Source organism: Toxotes jaculatrix, chromosome 14 (genome assembly GCF_017976425.1).
Source record: "Toxotes jaculatrix isolate fToxJac2 chromosome 14, fToxJac2.pri, whole genome shotgun sequence".
NCBI classification, from domain to species: domain Eukaryota; kingdom Metazoa; phylum Chordata; class Actinopteri; family Toxotidae; genus Toxotes; species Toxotes jaculatrix.
The window spans coordinates 5,995,771-6,015,138 of NC_054407.1; the positions used below are offsets into that span (position 1 = coordinate 5,995,771).

The 19,368-nt window shown below is 41.3% G+C and overlaps 1 protein-coding gene across 1 annotated transcript; it reads left to right on the top strand.

Annotated features, from left to right (window-relative positions):
• The first annotated feature begins 255 nt into the window (after positions 1-255).
• Positions 256-2,308, top strand: klf17 (Kruppel-like factor 17). Its single transcript, XM_041056076.1, has 3 exons — positions 256-477; positions 610-1,735; positions 1,857-2,308. The coding sequence occupies exons 1-3, from the start codon at positions 382-384 to the stop codon at positions 2,030-2,032; spliced, it is 1,398 nt and encodes a 465-aa protein (XP_040912010.1). The 5' UTR covers positions 256-381; the 3' UTR covers positions 2,033-2,308.
• Positions 2,309-19,368: the final 17,060 nt, after the last annotated feature.

Genomic DNA, 19,368 nt, shown 5'->3' on the forward strand with positions numbered 1-19,368 from the left:
TCCATGGATCTTTACTAATGCACTTCAGTAATATACCTGCTCGGCGTGCCTGAATTATATTTTATGTTTGTTTGCACTGCTGGGTGCCGTGGGGGAAGCTTTGTGTGTGTGTGTGTGTGTGTGAGAGAGAGAGAGAGAGAGAGAGAGAGAGAGAGAGAGAGAGAGAGAGAGAGAGAGAGCGTGTGTGTGTGTTGTGGGGGTGGGGGTGTAGCCACACCTCCCGGTATGAGGCACAGACGCTATAAGAGGCTCCGGCAGTTCTGTTGATACACACATCCTGAATCCTGGAACGCTCCTCAGCTGCCAACGTTACAAACCAAATACGCGCTTTATGGACAAAAAGGACTGCGTCTGTGCGCATTTCTAATTCTGGCTTGTTGCATGAAAGCAGTCAGCATGGCTGTAGCTGAAGCTGTGATTCCTGCCGTGACATCGTATCCAAGTGTTCAAGCCATGGAAGGAAAACAATTTGATAATGTAAGTAGAGGATTTTGAGTTTGGAAATGATAGGAAAAACACTTATTCCAGTGAATATATGTGTGTTTTTAGTTCATATTGCTAGTAGTTCACATTAGGCTCACTTCATGTTTTCTGTGTGCTCCCGTACAGCTGTGCAAGGTGGATGAGTGTGCACGAAGCAGCGCAACAGGTGGCGCAGACAACCCGCTCATTGAAGTGGAGTTCAGCATCGTGCAGTCTCCTGCTTTACCCCCCAGAGACGACGACGAACTGGGGAAATTCTTGGACCTCGAGTTCATTTTGTCTAACTCTATCGGCTCCGACGTTGTGACCAACAGCAGCATTTCTCCCCCTCAGCAGCAGCAGTGTGCGTATTCTCTGCCGGAGTCTCCGGAGAGCTGCAGCGGTGGTTCCGTGCCAGACTGTAGCGATCACCCCTCCCCTCACCTGGCCTCACAGAGCTATCACGGCGCCGCGAGCTTCACAGACTCGAACCCAGTCCGCAGCCTCATGGCGGAGCTTCTCGCGCCTGAGATGAGCTACCCGGGGGAGTGTTCACCGGACAGGCCCAGAGACGGGCGAGAGTACACCGAACTGCGAGCGCTGAATCACCAGTCCAGCTCCACCATTCCCGCTGCTCCCGGTCATCACCAAGTGGCCACATCTCCGCCGCCACCGCTTGGATACAAAATCAAAAGCGAGCCTGTAGGTCAGTCTTGTATGATGGCTGCTGTTGGCGGGGATTTTATGGGACAGATGTTTGAGAAGCACCAGATGCGCACCGTGCATCCAGCAGCTTTTACGCACCATCATGCCACAGTTCCAAGTGCATTACCGGGGTTCGGTGCGCACCCCATGCAGCACCACGCTCCTCAGGGACGCACGGACTGTCATTTGGCACAAATGAACTCTACCATGAGCCCTCATCCTAGTCAACACCATCTCCAGAACCAGTACATGAACGCGCCTTACCAGCCGCAGTACACACACCAGAGTGTGCCACAGTTTCAAGGACAGTACAACATGCACAGAGAGCCGTTGCACGTTCACCAGCAGCATCACCCAGCTTCTATGCAGGGGATGATGCTCACCCCTCCCTCGTCGCCATCGTTGCTGGAGTTTTACCCACACGATGAGGCAGCGAGCGTCAAGCAAAAGAGAGGCCGCAGGTCGTGGGCCAGAAAACGTGCAGCGACGCACAACTGCGAGTTCCCGGGCTGTGGGAAAACATACACTAAGAGCTCCCACCTCAAAGCCCATATGAGGACACACACAGGTGAGCACATTTAACTTAAGGTTTTCAGTCAAGGAATCATTTTTTTTATTTCATAATTTGTGTTGTTCATGTGTTGTAAAGAACTTTAATCTAAACAAATTAATTTGCTTACGTCCCTCAGGTGAAAAGCCCTACCACTGTAACTGGGAAGGCTGTGGCTGGAAGTTTGCCAGGTCAGATGAGCTGACCCGTCACTTCAGGAAACACACTGGACACCGACCCTTCCAGTGTCACCTCTGTGAGCGTGCGTTTTCTCGCTCAGATCACCTGGCCCTCCACATGAAGAGGCACATGTAGGCCGCACTAAACAAGTGGACATTTTTGAATCCAAATCCATCTCGGGGATCATGGTCAGAACAACCCCGAAGAAGCACGAATTGGCCGCTCACTACTGGGCACTTTGTGCATCTGGCCAAAGCCAGTAAAACAAAACGCTCCTGTGGGGACCATAGTATCCAAACCATATTATGGCAGTTGATCCCATGATGTGCCACAAATTTATTCCTACAGGAACAAGTCATGCTGGTGGTTTTCATCTCGTACCACAAAGTCAAGTGCCTCTCTGTCGAAAAACTGGCGTTTTTTGTACATATCTGTGCATATACAAATATCTTTGGCTAAGTTATAGTACTTTGGTATTTAAGACGTTTCCTCACCATGTCTTTTAAATAAGTTATTGATTGTTGGTGAGTGCCTTGACAAGACTGTATCTGCTTCCCAAAGGGGAAAACTCACTGTGGGCAGGACCCATTGTACATATGTAAACTGTATTTTTGTAATGTTTACATCTTATGTCTTTGACTACTACAAATCAGGTCAGGGTTTTTATTGACAGTTTTTTTATTCTATTTTCTCACACTCTTTGGTAGTATACACAACAGATTTTATAGATTTGCTGAGCATTTCTTTGGTTTTGTGAAGGTTTGCATGAGCAATGCCAAAAAAAAATTCAGGTACTATGTATTTTCGGTCAATTTCAGGATACGTGTCAATCCACCCTCACCCCACTCTAATTCAGATGTTATTAATCACCGAGTGTTTTAGTTACACAACACTTTGTATTTTGTTATGGAAAATATGTTTTTTAAGAATGAAGAAATCCACCGCAATGGTTAAACTGCTGTACTTGAACAGAATTGCAACTCAGATGTATCATTCGCCAAGAATGCTATTGTTTTTATGTACTTACAGGCTCAAAAATAAAAGTACTTTTACAAATATATCTGTCAATGACTTTTATTTCCACAATCCATTCAACTCTACATCTGCTTTGATTTACTTCGCACTAATGATGCTTAGTGCGAGGTAAATCGCACTAAACATCATCTTAGCACAGTGAAGTAAAAAGACAGCAAAGCATAATGTGGTTCAGGATCTAAAGGGTTAGAATTTGGCAAACTAAATGTGGTTATAGTGTAAATAGGAAATTGGTGTTCCCATAATTGTGAAACACAATAACATACCTGTGTTATCTGGATTTAAAAAAAAGTCAGTGGGTTTATATAAACATGAGTCCAAGTTGTAGGTCTAATGTGAGTCCATCTGACATCGCATGATATCATCAGTTACTATAATATTATTTAAAGACACTTTGCGGCATAAGTGTGATGTTATGACAGTTTGGGGTTGGTGACTCTCATTATGTAGGTTTGTGTCACTGCTTATTAAACACCGCCCCCTAGTGTTCATTCATATAATGGGTAACGGGCTGCGTTTAAATGGATTACAACTTTGCATGTTAGGGGTGTATTGTCCTGGACTGTATAGTGTTTCAGTGCAGTATATGTTATACATCCAGCAATGGACAAAAGCAATCGATTGAAGGCTCTAAAGGTTGAGCAGCAGAGTTGTTTCATTCATAAATCATCCAGATGCATTATGTCCCTGCCATGGTTGACCTGAACGTAACATGAAGTGTCACTTTCTGCTCCCAGCTTGGATTGAAACTGTCTTGTTTAAAGATAATTTGCTTATAAATCCTCCACAATCCACAGTATCCACTGCACAGCATCATCTCCAGACAGAGGACCAGCTTCAGTGACAGGCTGCTGTCACTGAAGCTATATATGTATATCTATATCTATCTATATCTATCTATCTATCTATATATATGTGTGTGTGTGTGTGTGTGTGTGTGTGTGTGTATCTTCAGTGACATCCATTAAACTACTAGAATGTGTGTACTAGACTACTGTGCAAAGCTTCCTGTCTAGATGTTTTGTGACGCTTTCCATGTCATCCCTCAGTTTCTCCACTAGATGTCCTCTTTGCTTCAGTTTCTACATGCGGTGGTATCAGTTAAAACAGGCTATTGAGGTTGTTGCCACAGTATTTCTCTGTGTTCTTTCTCCTTATTGCTGTCTATTTTCTACAGTCACACACAGGTGAAATTGGCTTTTGTACATTTTTCTGTCCTGAGTCATCGAGACAAATTTGTTCTTTAGCATCCAAGCTCTGATGAAGTTTTTTACTTATGGGTTCTATTTATACTGTAGGTTCTGTAGTTTATTGAAGGAACTGAAAGGTAAAGGGGCCAAAGCAAACACAGAAGTGGTCACTGGCTCTTCATTATTCCTCCTTGGATTGTTGGACCAATACCAAGTGACACCAAGATGAATCAGTACTAGGCAACTTGTGGAGAAAGACTCTGAATTAGGTGCGAACAGTTTAGTGATACATATGCAGCACACTGCAGATAATCTCCCTCATAAGTACCTGTACTTATCCACCTTTGAAGTAGAAGTGGGAGAATGATTATTATGCGTGCTGACCTGATCATGGCCTATTATTACCAATTAGAGAGTGTGCTTTCAGAGACCTGGAAACCTGAATCAGGTTCATCGGTATCCACTCTAAAGCAGCATTTACATCTTTGCTTTTCTGATGTGGTGGAGACATGGCGTTGTCTGACCATGTTCTGAAAGTCCATATGTTCACCTTCAATACTGACTGAGGCCCTTGCAGATCACTTGCTATTCTAACCCTTTAGCACACAATCTGAGGAGTGGTAGAACTCTGGTCTCTCAATAAAGGGAAGCCAAAAAGGCATTACAGGTTTCAGGCTGGACAGACAAACTGTCCTACAGATAAACAGATTGTAACACCAAACCCCAACATTGATGGCATAGACCATACATAATACTGCAGACTACATCAGCCATTTCAGCAAATACTCATAAACAACTTATATTTAAGTGGAAAACAACCCTTTAGTAGTTGTAATAATCATGACTCTAGCCCACTGGGAGACACTTAACCGAGCATTTACTACTGTAACAATGACAGCAAATGTCCTCTAACCTCAACGAAGTGCTTATTTGAACACAAACCACAATTTTTCCCTCAAGTTATACAAGATGTTTTTGCCCTAAAAGCTAAACAATTCATAAAACTGATTGATTACTTATTTCTTAACATGCATACTGCTCCAGCTCTACGATCCGCTTTGTGACAGACACGCAATCCTCAATCTAAGTACTAACACAAAGGTAACTTCTTTCTGAAAAAATAAAACAAGTGTTCTTGTTGACATCCAAAGAACTGCATGACAGAGATTCTTATACTATTTATTTTATCAAATTGAACCTTTAGATTATTTGCTAAATCTGAAGTATAACTAACGCAAAACTGAGTGATGCACATGGTATGTATATGAATTATAAGTCCATCCAGTACTGTATATTGAATGACTTTGTTCCTTATAGTGGAAATGATAGATTAGTACTCTCTGTGAGTGCATGTGTGTTGTCAAGGAGGCAAAGCTATGTGTGCCCCTGTAACTTTGTTTACCTAACCCAAGGGATTCTGGGTTTTGCCAACTGTCACTAGGTCAGAAGTCAAACTCCACTCTCAGTATGTTTCAGCTCAAACCAAGGAAATAATAAAAAAAAATGTTATTAAAATGATGTAACCTGAAGTGACAGTAGGCCTCTTATTATGACAGCAGAATACATTAGATTAACATAAATCAAACATACTTGGATCACAGATACAGATCCTTGCAGGAAACTCTGATACAGACCTCCATTTCACAAGGGTCTTTTTCTCAGACATGCCACTCCCTAAACACTCCACTATTACTCCTTTAGGTCAAAGGAAGGGCATGGGAGAAACTCTGGTGTCTACAGCAGATTTTAGAGGCCATGTCTTCTTAATCTCATGAAAAATGCCAGATAATGACTTTAGTTTCAGCATTAGCATTTTCATGACACCAGAAAAGAAACCAAATCCTGCAGTGTTTATCTACTCCATACACCGTGTTGAATTCAAATACATTTTTATGATCTGATAAACCTTATCCTGCAATAATTTGTACATTTATACAACACCTTGTATTATTCTGTATTTTTTCTATATGGAGCCATAGTTGAAGAACCAGATCCTGTGTCAACAGCACTGGCCGCGCATTTACTTGTGACGGTCCGGTATCGGTGTGTGAAAAATTTGCTGTGGTTATTGTTGTCATTCTCTCAAGAAGATAAACCCCGCTGGGACGTGACAACCTTCTTTCTGTAGTGTAACTTTGTGGTGAACAAATATAACAAACAGAAGCCAAATTGGATAAATGGAGGATTGTATCAGTTCGGCTTGGATAAAGATATTCTCTGCCGTCATGAGGAGTGCAGGATCCTTTTTATTGTGATTCGGCAAGAAGCAAAGGTAGAAGACACTTTGTGAGCCACCTTTTGTCACTGACAGTCATGGGGTGTCGTAGTTTCAATATCTTCAAATCTCAAAAACATAAAACTTTATCTTCACCAGCTTCCTCATAAGAACAGCATGTAAAATTTAGTGGCAATATCTACGTCTTAAAGCTGCACAGTATTTTTATATTGATAATAGATCAAATTATTGTGTAATTTGAAAGGGGTCGCTCATAATGATGATTCTCATCGGCTGTGCAGAGCGTTTTATGAGGCTCACAGCTCATTGTTTTGGTTTGCAGAGACTGTACTAACAGGAAGAACGTCAGCATCGTTTGTTTCAGCGTGTGCCCCAAAACGACATATGTTTACACCAAAGTGACAAAGCTTTAAAGCAGCCATAGGGATTATGACAAGAGCAAGGGGGGGTTCAACAAAACAATGGACTTAAAACGGCAAGAACAAGATGGCGGAGCATTTGGAATGACATGGTTTTCTTTGTTAGCTGGTCACAAAATGTTCTCTGATCCTCATCTAAGTCACAAGTACAGACAAACGCAATGTGCTTAAGCTAATAACACATGAGCAGTTATATGCTTTTGTGTCTTTATTGAACAAACCCATTCAACATTCACAGTGCTGCTGGGAACAGTAATGAATGAATCCTTGGCTAGTTTGAATCCTCAGAACTTCAGTCGTGTTCCTAGGTCGTCTGCTGTGAGCAGCTCTTTTTAACTATTTTTTTTTATTTTTGCAACCAACAAAACCTACTGTAAGTTATGATCTTTGCCTAAACCGAACCAACCTTAGCCACATCACATAACTGATTCATTTTTCAGCAGTGATTTGTAACAGTTTTGGAAGGAAAGGTCCAATGAGGTAGTCCTGCGGCTGGAGACGTCAGGTCAGAAGACGCTTCTATTTGTCGTTCTAAAGGACACAGATCTACAATGTATTTTGTTCTGCTGATCATACAAACTCATCTTTTAAGACATTCAGTCATGTAACAACTATCTCTCCTGGCATGTGTTTCTCCAGGTTAATTGAAAATTCCTTAGCTGTGTCTGACTGTATATAGCAATGAAACAAATGAAATGAAATTGAAACTTAGGTCGACTGAGGAACCAACATGAAGACAAATGAGATGGAAAACTCCCAGTTTCTAAAACCTTGGAAAGTTTGAAGGAAACTCTGACCTCAGAACTTTAAGGAACTTTGTCTTTTATTTTGTGTGAAAAGACAGGAAGACATTCTCTTCTGTTTTGAGCACTTTAATTACTTAAGATTTCCCTGACATCTCCCTTTTTGGTGCATTTCATAATTTGTTTTTAGATTTGATTTTCTTTTTTGTATTTGCATTATGTTTTTTTGTTTTGTTTTTTTTTTTGCTTTTAACACTTCAGCACTTTGAGAATATGCCCTTGTATAAAACTAAATGAATGATTAATGTATACCTGGGGAAGCTTGCACGAAGGCCTAAACTATCTTTCCTTTTTTGTTAAAGAAGATTTGATTTGTTTTGCTAATCATGTATTCAATTGTGCTTTTTTTGTGAAGCAGACAGCAGTGGGAGAAATAGTCAGATACTTTACATATAGCAACACGATATATACAAATACTTATCACCACTTAAAGTGTTTCATTCAACATCTACGTCCTGAAAAATCACATTATTATTATTATTATTATTATTATTACTATTATTATTATTATTATTAGTAGTAGTAGTAGTAGTAGTAGTAGGATAAGTGCTGGTACATCAATGTGTCAGAAGCATTTTCCTGTTGTAGCTGGTCACAGTGGTGCTAGTTTTATCTACTTTATTTTATATACATATAAACTATACATTTAGGTGGTTTGGAGTACAGGGTTTCAGTGTTTTGTAAGGAAACTCATAAGAAAAAAAGAAACATCTTAAAACTGTATCCAGGTAGGATACTGGAGTAAATGTATTTAGTTATTTTTCACAATTGGAGGAAGAGCAGCTGCAGGAACGATTGTATTTCTTTGTTTGGAGGCTGTCAAAGTCACAATCATTGATCGGCTTAGCCTGTTTATTTCAATTCTTATTACTGCACTGTCCTTTATATTATTTTTTAAATCTCCCATATTCCCCTAACATCCATGATGTTAGGCTATCCATAGATGCGTTGGTATTTGTATATTGAAATTAAATATAAGCCCAAATTCTGAGGCGTTTTCTTAAACATATTACATTTTGTGCCGTTACAGGATGTGAAAAATTTGTGACCGCCACCCCAAACTCCTCACCTCCCTCCTCTCACTCCAGCCTCTGACCATCACCGCGCCTGCATCCTATGCTTTCCCAACAGCCCTACAACCTGATCGGTCCAAAAAAAATAAGGTAAAGCCTGTGTCTGCATGCAAAGAAAATAACAAAAGAAAGGAAAAAATAACCTCCAGAGTGCCATTACCCATTGTCGGCTACATCTGTCATCTGTCACACATCCACTAATCTCTTCTTAGTGGACGCCCCGAACCTTCCATCTCTCACCAGTGGTATACTGTATCCGAGGCTACCACACCTGTCTGGAGCATCGCATATCATCACCTCTGCCTTCACTGACATTAATTCGCATTATTATCAAAGCGCACCGAGCATCACATCGGCTGCAGTCGCATCTGATTGCACTGCTTACAAAGTGCCTGCAAACGCACAACACAAAGCCAATCACCCGGCTCTCTGCGAGGAGTCGTCGCGCCATGCTCCTGTAACAAAAGAAGGAGCTACACATGCATGCATTCCTCCGCTGAACACGTGTGGCTTCACAGAGACACTGAAATGAATGAGAGCGGGTTAGAAGGCGTCTCACTGCCGGTAAAACACCTCCGTGATATGATCAGAGCTTAATTACTGCCCACACAGTGATCTGTACGGCGTGTCTGCGCCTCTCAAGTTTGGTTTCTAGACATCTTCGGGCTTTTATATGAACATGTGTAATGTAGAATTACGCGTAGCTGATACTTAATTGCTTGTACATATAATTAAGTATCAACAGAGACCGTATTAGTAGTAATTCAATGATATGGCTCAGTAGAGAACAGGCAGTGTACGCCAGACAAATTGATTGGGCCCCTTTTGCTACCAAGTGTGTCTGACAGGTTGAGTGTGGACGGACAGACAGACAGACAGATAGGCAGACAGACAGACAGACAGACAGACAGACAGAGAGCCCTCACATGTTGCTGCCCCCCGCCTATTCTGGAGTAGGAAAGGAGGGGCTTAAGGAGGAGTTGTTGGCCCGGCTGTGACCGAAGAGGGACGGAAGACCAAGGTGATGCAACTTCCAATAACCCCAATATTGGCGGAAAAATAAACTCCATATATGTACAGCAGACTTCAGCCGCAGGACGAGAGCTCACCTCCGCGGTAAGACAACACCTTGACATAAGAGGAGGAGGAAGCGTGTTGTGTTTTCATTCTGATTTTCTAAACAGTAAGTGGTAGCTCACCAGACCACGGGCTGTAATGGGATTTCATCCTGTTAAAGGAGCAACTTTGTGGTTCATGTTGAGGTTGGATATATAATGACCATATTAGGAAAGTAGGGGGGGGGGGGGGGGGGGGGGGGGGCAACATTCAACACGTGTTCATAAAGTGGACAATTTTAATAAAGGCGTTACCCAGGCAGAGTAATTCAGATTGTGATGCAGAGAGAACATTTAATCTTAGCGTGGAGAAACACGTGGCATCGGTAGTGGCCTCCCCCTTGTTGTGACTCCACTTAAGGAGGAAGCAGAGTGGGGGATGGTGGTGGGGGTGACACTCAAACATTTTCAGTTTGTTTTTCAATTCATTGTATTGATTTGGTTTACGGAGCCACAAAGCTGACAAAAGGCAGTAAAAGATCATCAGAAAAGGAAAAAATAGAACAGATTACTTTGTGTTGTATTATTGTTATCAGGATGTGTACTGTGTGGGATGTTTTAAAGTTGCACAATCAACTTGTCACTGCTATCTGATGCACTGTGCAGTAGTGACACTGCCCCTGAACTTCCTCAAACATATCTGGGACATTTCTATGCTTCAAGTTCTTGTTACTTATCAGCTGACATACAGTATATGCTGATATGGATTCATGTGTGATGAGCTAATGTTGATTTACCAGTGGAGTTTTAATTAATAATGTAGAATCATGTGTGACTGCCAGTGACAGCAGCTTGTAGTACTTCCAGTGGCAAGGAAAAGTAAGTGAACCCTTTTGAAATTATCTGCATTTAGGTGTAAAGTATATGAACCCCTCTGCTAATGACATAAACAAAAGCCAGTTGGAGTGAGGAGTTAGTAATACGTGGACTTTTTAAAAAAACATTTTGAGTTTGTTATTTACAAGAAGCATCTACTGATGTGAACCATGCCTCAGAAAACTTACGATCTGGAACTTTTGATTTGCACAAAGCTGGGAAGGGTTACAGAGTCATCTCAATGAGTTTAGATATTCACGAGTCCACAGTCTGACAAACTGTCTATGGATGGAGATGATTTAATTCTGTGGCTACTCTCCCTAGAAGCGGTCATCTAGCTAAGATGACTCGGCGAGGTAAAAAAAAAAAGAAGTCCAGAGTAACAGCTGAAGGCTTAAAGGAGTCATTGGAGCTTTTGAATATCTCTGATCATGAATCTACCATATGCAAATAATGGTGCATGGAGCTTGTTGTCCGTGGCAGGACACCACAGTTCTCAAAGGTTTGCCAAAGAGCACCATGACACTCCACAACCCTACTGGGAAAATGTTTTGGAGACTGACAAAGCTCAGGTTGAATTGTTTGGTAAGAACACACTGTGTGATGTGAGGGCACTGCATAGCAACGTGAAGTAAGCTGTAGGGAGCATCATGATTTGGGGCTTTGCTTCCTCTGGGCCCAGACAGCTCACCGTCACCGAGGGGAAAATTAATTTCCAAGTTTATCCAGGTATCTTATAGGATAATGTCAGGGTGGCTTTCCCCCAGCTTAAGCTCAGTAGAAGTTGGGTGATGCAGCAGCAGCAGGACAATGACCCTGAAAGTAAAACTACAATAAAATAACCTCAAAGAAAGAGGCTCCATCTTTTGGAGTCAGAGCCCAGACCTTAACCCAACAGAGGTACAGTGGCATAACATCAAGGGAACTGTTCACAGCAGACATGTCTGAATATGTCTGAGCTGAAACAGTCCTGTGAGGACGAATGGTCCAGAATTCCTCCTGAACATGGTGCAGGTCAGACCTGCAGCTAACTCAAGATGTTGTTTGAGGTTATTGATGCCGAAGGAAGTTTGACCCGTTATCAAGTCTAAGGGTTCGTTTGCTTTTACCACCAGGACTCTGAATTTTGAATGGGTGTGTTCAATAAAGACACAAAAGATTATAATAGATTGTGGGTTATTAGCATTAGCAGATTGTGTTTGTTTATCCTTGTGACTTAAAAGAAGATCAGATCACATTTTATGACCAATCACGACCAATTTTTGTGCCACATATATTCTAATGCCACCAATGTGTATAATATCACAATAGCAATAACAGGCCCGTGGATACATGTTTTAAATATTACTCTGCATTTAGCATTTAATTTGAAAACTGAATGGTTGGACAAAACCAAACATTCAGACATGTCCACTTGCTAAAAGCTGAAGGGTATTTTTCAGTATTTCTTAGCATTGTATATATCAAACAGCCAGCTGATTGAGAAAATCATCTACAGATTAAGTGATAATGAAAATAATCATTATTACCGGACCACTATAACTTTTATATGTGAATCCCGTCAGTGTCCCGCAATCAGAAAATGTTCTGTGTGTTGTACGTGTATTGCTGTGGCTGAATGCTAAAAGTGGGGTATGTCAACAGATGTTGTGCATGCATGAATGGCAGTAACCCCTGCCCCCAATACATGTACACACACCACCCCCTTTCCACCATATCCTTGTCCACACACAGGAGCGCCTTTCTTTCATCCAACCCTAGAGTTTTCTGTTTGCTTTCTTTATGCGGTGCTCTGCAGGTAACACATTTCAGTGTGTGTCGAAATGACAGGGACTCCTATAGCCTCAGCACAGCTCAGTTTTCTTGTGTGTGTCTCAAAAACACAGTAATTGTGTAAATTTAAAGATATTTTGCTATTAATAACTCAAACCTCTGGTATGTCTGAAAACCTACAAGAATTGTATCAAAACTTCTCAAAAATTTCAGCAACTTTACACCAACCATTATACCTTCATCAGACTACAGTCTGCTCAGTTACAAATTAAAGATTAATATGGTAGATATCCGCATTTGTTGCCACATCATAGCATTTTAACAGGGATCATGACACAGAATATAGCTGAGACTGCAGCTTTCCTCCTCTTTGTTATTAGACTTTGGTATGTAAAGCACGAACACCTATTAATTGCTTTTGGCAGCTGCAAATGACACCTAGACTAAAATAAATCACCACAACTTAAAGGCGCATTTTATCATGTGCAAGTCACAAACATTCAGTTCCTCTTCCCTTTACTTTTAACTCACTGTGATCAACAGGAGACGTTGTGAGGTGAGGTTTAGAGAAAGTGCATGACAAACAGCTAATGTCCTAACTTTACTGTTATTGTAAACTCCCACTCCCGCTCTCGTCGGCGTTGTTTCCAGCAGAAGAATGCAGTTGTTTCTCAGCAAAAAAAAAAAGTGGCATGACTGAATGAATTATAATGTTGCTCCTTGTCTGCCAGATGTGTAAGTAGGAAACTGAATGTTAGCACATCAACACACATCAACTTTAGCAGGTGGTAATATATCAAGCTTGTGCTTACAGCTTGTTTCACTATCCTAAAGTTTTCTCAAACTAATTAGTGCTGGTTTAAGATTAGGTTACATATACGCTTGGTAGAGGTCATGAAAATATTGTGGTCATGGTTAATAATAGCCGACGTTAGCTGTCAGAGATGATCGCACATTACTGTGTATGTGTTGCATTCTCACTGTTGCATACTATATTTGTAGTAGCATCAGATATGTGTTATGATGGAATTTTCCCATGCTTTGCATCAGACAGTTTTCACAGTAGGCTGAGATATTTCACTGTTGTTTTTGTGAAGCATTAGTCCAGACATGTCTGGACATCTGGAATGCCCAGATACTGTCGGACTAGAACAAAGGAGGAGCAGAGGGGGTTAGGAGATATACAGTGAATGGGCAGAGGAAAAGGAAAGAGAGGTGCAAGGAGAGAGATGCATATTAGCCGTGATACAACACAACAACAAGTTAGAACTGATGTCAGAAATGTCTGCTCTTAACACATCTTCAGATTTGAACATATCGATGTTGCTGTGGAACCTCATGGTGAAAACTGGAAGAGGCAGGAGAAATGGTCATAAAGGAACAGGATGGAGTGCTTAAATTTTATACCTATATGCTTTGACCACCAGGGGGCCCTATAGCACAGGTAAGCAGAGCTGTTTTGTGTTTGTTGAGGAGTGCAGCAGTTCAGTGTCAGCATCTCAAGGTTGTTTCAGTTATGAAACATCAGGTGGGGTTTAAACACGGTCTTAATCGAAGTGCTGCCATCAGAAATGTCCCAGCCGGATGGAAAAATACAGAGCCTGGCAACCCTGCATGTGCCCCTGCCTCTGCATGCGTGTGACACAGTCAAGAGAAACAGTACCTGTAGAGAGAATTATGACGCAGAGCACTGTGTGAATCTTATACACATGCTACACCTTGGGAATTTCTTACAGTTCTTCATTGTGAAAGTTTTGTTTAATTGGGCAAAAACAAAACAAGAAGTAATTTCTCTGTGTGTGTAGATCAGGAATGAATTTTTCATTAATTTCTTTTCATATTCAGAATTTACTTAAATGTCATCGTTACCAATGAGTGAGAGAGACCGTACGAGTCTTCACACAGCTGGCAGGTAGACAGCTGTCAGATCAGCAGCTGACTCTTGAGGTCGACCTGTCTGGCTGCAGCGTAGGCCTTGTTCATGGAAGACATTTTGACAAAGCACGCGTGGTAAAACAATCAAATTAAATTAGTGATAGCTGAATTTCATTTAGCTGCTTCAGTTTCTGGCTCCTGGTGCTGTTGATGATGGCTATTGTCCCATAGTTACTGTAGTATAGTACTGCCTCAGTGTTGTCTTTTAATCATTTGTGTTTTCCTGAAGCCTAAGTTGTGTTGCCACAACAAAAGCACAGTGAATAATACTGTTGGACTGTACAGTTAAACTTATGACATGAATGATTCCTTAAACTTGCATTATTTTTTTTCATTCATTTGGGTGCAGCAGAACATGTGGTAAACATATTGACATATTATCACCTGTTATGACAAAAGTGTTTACAAGCAATTGCCTATTTACACATTTACTAGCAGATACAGAGCAACATTAGCATTTATTTGGAGTTGTGGTTTCAACCAGCTCCTGAGAGAAACATCAGGCTGTTTAGTCAGTTAATTTTCCACTCTTTCCCTCAGCTAGTCACTAACTTAGTCTGTCTGCCGTTTGGTGCTAAGCGGGTGGAGCGCCATGGTTTTGTCCCCCTTTTTTATTTTTTATTTTTATTTTCTGAAAACAGCTGCATGCCGTTGCCAGAAACCATGCTCATGAGAGCAGCGAGGCTGACTCAAAGCAGTAGAAGCTGTGGGTCGTGAAACCCAAACAGTTAGCTACAAGGCGCTGAAACTCGCCGTAGAGCTTAGGGGAACTGTGGAGGTGGGGGATATTTCTCTGAACCAGCACACTGTTTATTCTGATGCTCCTGTTTACACATTTCTTATCCTACTGATCACACATGGAAGCACTCTGAATGCTTTGGCTAATTATTTTGCATCTAAATTCTCGACACATTCCTTCACATTAATAGGAATCTTTCTAGTCTAACTCCAAATACAGTAATCATCAGTAAGTATGGTGGGTGTTGTGTGGCACATATTTGTGATTGTGTGTTTGTTATTGTCTCTGGTTTTGTTGCTGGGCCAAGGTCTTTGTTCATTTAAAAAGATAAGAGAGGTTGACCCCTTCCTTGCGTATGTTTGTGTTGTAGCGGCGGCTATTCATTGACTACCATCCGAATATGTCTTTGAAAAGGTTTTCTCTGCTGTTGGGTTCAGTGATTTTAGCTCTTTTGTCTCAGCGCGGAGTTCAGAAAGAGTCCACATTTCTTTTTTTCCCCTCCCTTTCCAACTCTTCTACCACAGCAGCCAAAATCATTTGAATGCCACCAATGACAAAAAAAAAAAAAAATCATGATTTTTGCACTTCATATTAAAATCCCATATCTTCTCATTCCCCATGCCATTGCCTTATTGTAAGAGTTCTTATTTTCTCAGCAGTCCAAAGTAATGCATAGTTTGCTGGCTCTATTTGCTGGGTGCTGAACAAAGGCCTAAGCATACTTATCACTGCTTTGAGTACCATCACAATTTCTTAGTCATATTTACCTATCTGTACACAGTGTAGGAGAGAGGCTGTCTATCATGACAAAACAGAGCTGGTGGAGTCCCAATCATACTGCGGCATATTGACATTATTGAAAACAGGCTTTGCAAGCCCAACAATTTGATGCATTGTAAATACCGACAGCAATAACAGATGCTATTTTGTCTTGAATCCACTGTTAGACCAGGCCGAAGGACCTCAGTCTGTTACAGTGTAAATGTAGAGGGCAAGTTGAGAACAACTTGTGTGATTGTGTGAGTACAGACGGCTGTTGTTGCATCTGTTCGTTAGATAAAGGATAAAGGAAAGTAACTGATGAGTCCTTCTTGTATGTCTTTGCCTTAGTTCATTTGTTTTTTTTTGTGTCGAAAATGGTTTAGCAAAATGGAGAAATAACTAAACTAAACTAACTAGCTAACTAATCCTTCAGTTGTGTGCCCGTCAGAAAATGGGGCCCTATGAAAGAAATAGTCCAGATGGTTAATATGTAACTTTGTGGCATTCTCCATTTTTTAAAAAACTAAAAGCAGGCTAATATTTCTATAGTTCTAATTATGGTCAGGAGGGTCAGGAGGGCCTTAAAATGCCTTAACTGAAGCTTTTTTTTTTGTCTCAGTCTGTGTGATGAGGTTAACTTATTTTCTTTTTTGATGTAAAAGCTTGAAAAAGGACCATTGTTTCTGCAGGATGTGAAAAATACCTTAAGGGAGGACCTTTTGATCTCTCAACAATATTAGTCACTAGTTCCATCACCTCTGTATAAGTCATCTGTCACTTATTGAACCCATTTGACCTTAGAGACATGAAAAGCCATGGGGACACAAGACAAGGAAAGTCTTAGAGTGTTAGAGTGTCCACTGAAAGCGTTTCAGCTGCAGTTTTCAGTCATCTGTCTCAGGGTCATATAATAGAACAGACATGTTTCTGTTTTAATCAGTTCAGCTTTATACACAGATCATGTAATGATTTGAATTTACTTGTGCTTTGCACCCATAAATGCCATAAATGCTGCTGCTGCTGCTGTTCTGCTTACATGCTCCTCATATTGCACCTTCTGTGTAGACACAGTGTAAGGGTCAGGTTACGTGAGTTACGTGAGAAGGAATCTCCTAGTTTGTACAACATGTTGTCCAACCACGTCGGAAATCAGAAGTGTCCACACCTGTCCTGAATGACCACACACAAAGGCATGAAAAGTTGGACGTCATACAGAGGGGGTGAAAAACAATATCCATTTAAATACAGAGATAGCAGCGATCTATCAGCTAATCTGACACTGAAAGGGGTGAAGGGGGAGAGGGTTTCCGAAGCTTTTCAGCAGCTCTGATGATGCATACTGGCAGCTTAAGACTGTAGAGCCAGGCTGGCTGCTCTGTGAGGCTGCACTTAGGCACAGTGGTGTTTTGAGCTGCATGCTAACCAGAGGTGTAGCAAGTGTTTCAGAAGCGTGGGGGGTGGATGCCAATAAAGTTTGCTTCACATATGTTTTCATATGTTTTGACCAAACAATAAAAACGATGAATACAATGACAGAAGGGTATACAATACTCTTTTAAAAGAGTGATACTAGAAAAGTACAAAAACACACTCAGTATAAAATTAAAAAAAAATCACATCTACACACAAATACAAAAAGGACACTCATTCACAGTACCAGGAAAAAGGTGCCGGTACCGGTGTGAACTATGAACTTAGCTAGTTCCCGCCTCCTCCTCAGGACGAGAAGATCGATAAATCGAACAGCACGAGAGGCGGGACTTAAGGCAGAACAACCAATCATCAGCCGGTCTCACTCAAAGGCGGTGTCTGAAGCCGTTTGAAACAAGAACAGGAGAGGGAGGGGGAGAGGAGGCAGCCGTAGCGAGCGTGAACACAGAGCGGCCAGAGAAACGGAGCGAAAGTTATGAGGCGTTTATGCAAAACTGCGGAAAATCTGCGGAAAATCTGCAGAAAAAAAACTGTGGGTGTTGAACCCTCTCGCCGGGAAAGGATGTGGGTGTTAAAACACCCACATCTCCCACGGGTGCGACGCCCCTGATGCTAACATTAGTATGCTAACACGATCACGGTGACAGTCTAAGCATGCAGGTGTTTAGCAGTTATGTTATTAACTGTGTTCACCATCTCAGGTAGGCTAAAGGTGTTAGCGATCTGACATATGCTAATTAGCATTAAACACAAAGTGCAGCTTATGAGGATGCTGTTAGTTTTGCAGGTGTTTTGTCAGCTAAAGTATTGAACAAACTGATATTTCACTTAGAAACACACATGTCAAGCTGTTGGTGGTGCTAGAGGAAAGATCAGGAGATCACCAAAGTCAGAGTTAAATGTATGTAGCAAAATTCATGGCAATCCATTCAAGCCTGTGTCATCCATGGAGTTGGGTTAGGGTTATTTATTTGTTTATTCTTTCACTTTCATTCTGGTTGATTGAGAAACCTTTTCTGAGAAGTGTTGTTTAATTGCCATCATTACAGTCTGACTCACATAATTTTTAAAAAAAGGCTTAATTGCACTCGAGAAGCAGCCACATGGAAATCTAATTACACTGTTGATTAGTCGAGCAGTTTGCTGAGATACAGTCTGCCTTTTGGCATATGATGTACTGTATGTCCAAAAGTTGATTTTTGTCCATGGAGACGTACATATGCAACATAATGATTTGGTGTTTTTCTCAGATTGAAGTGGACAGCTCTAAGCTCACACCTGGCATTAAAATGTGTCTTCGCGTGCCCCTCGGGTGACCACTTGCGATCTGATCTCACTTTCCTGCTTTATATGGAAATGAGCATGTACAATTCCATTCTCATATTTATGCTGTTGGACAAGAAGAAGAAGAAATCCAAACCACACAGACTGAATCTGTTCCTGGGAGTGTTCCAGGTAAATACAGTTGCCCGAGATGATTGACACACTCGTATCATATTTCCATGAGCTTTTTGAAAATTTCATACATTGTGCCCAAAGGCAGCTTACACGATTTGTATGACTTGAAGTTGTTCATGAAAAAGTATGTAATTGGTTTGTGCCCATGTAATTTAAAATGTGTTCGGGAATATACTAATACAGCAGCAAAGCACAAGTGTGTTCTGTTTTATTACATTATCCCAAAATTCTGTGTCAAAATCTTTGAAGACTTTGAAGACCTTATTTCAGTTTTGTGTTCCTATGTTACATATTCTTATTACAGTAATGTGCGTAATCCCATTATCACAGTAATTCTTGGGCCAACATAGAAAACTGTGCACTTTCCACATAGAGTGGGAGGAATCGGGGGTAAAAAGAGCCCCATAGGCTCATTTTTATTTTACCCCAGCACTGTGGAACAGTGTGGGAACAGTGTGGGATGTCACACAGGTAGGTGTGTTACATCTGCAGTCTTTCTCCAAACTGAGAGAAAAGCTTTGAAGTTTCAGAAGTGCAGCACCATTACTCACGCTTGAATCATCCATAGCCAAAACCTGTCTCCAAAGCTGCTTCACCTCCTGAGCCCATCCTTTTAAGCACATCGCTGCATGCACAGGGCCCCTCTTTCTGCATTTTACCATGAGCTGAATTTGTTTAATTGCAAA

Excerpts from the sequence above, each read along its gene's own strand:
- klf17 (XM_041056076.1), top strand. The coding sequence starts at position 382 with ATGAAAGCAGTCAGCATGGCTGTAGCTGAAGCTGTGATTCCTGCCGTG. Across the intron at positions 478-609 it reads AAGGAAAACAATTTGATAAT|CTGTGCAAGGTGGATGAGTG; the intron begins GTAAGTAGAGGA and ends GCTCCCGTACAG. Across the intron at positions 1,736-1,856 it reads CCATATGAGGACACACACAG|GTGAAAAGCCCTACCACTGT; the intron begins GTGAGCACATTT and ends TACGTCCCTCAG.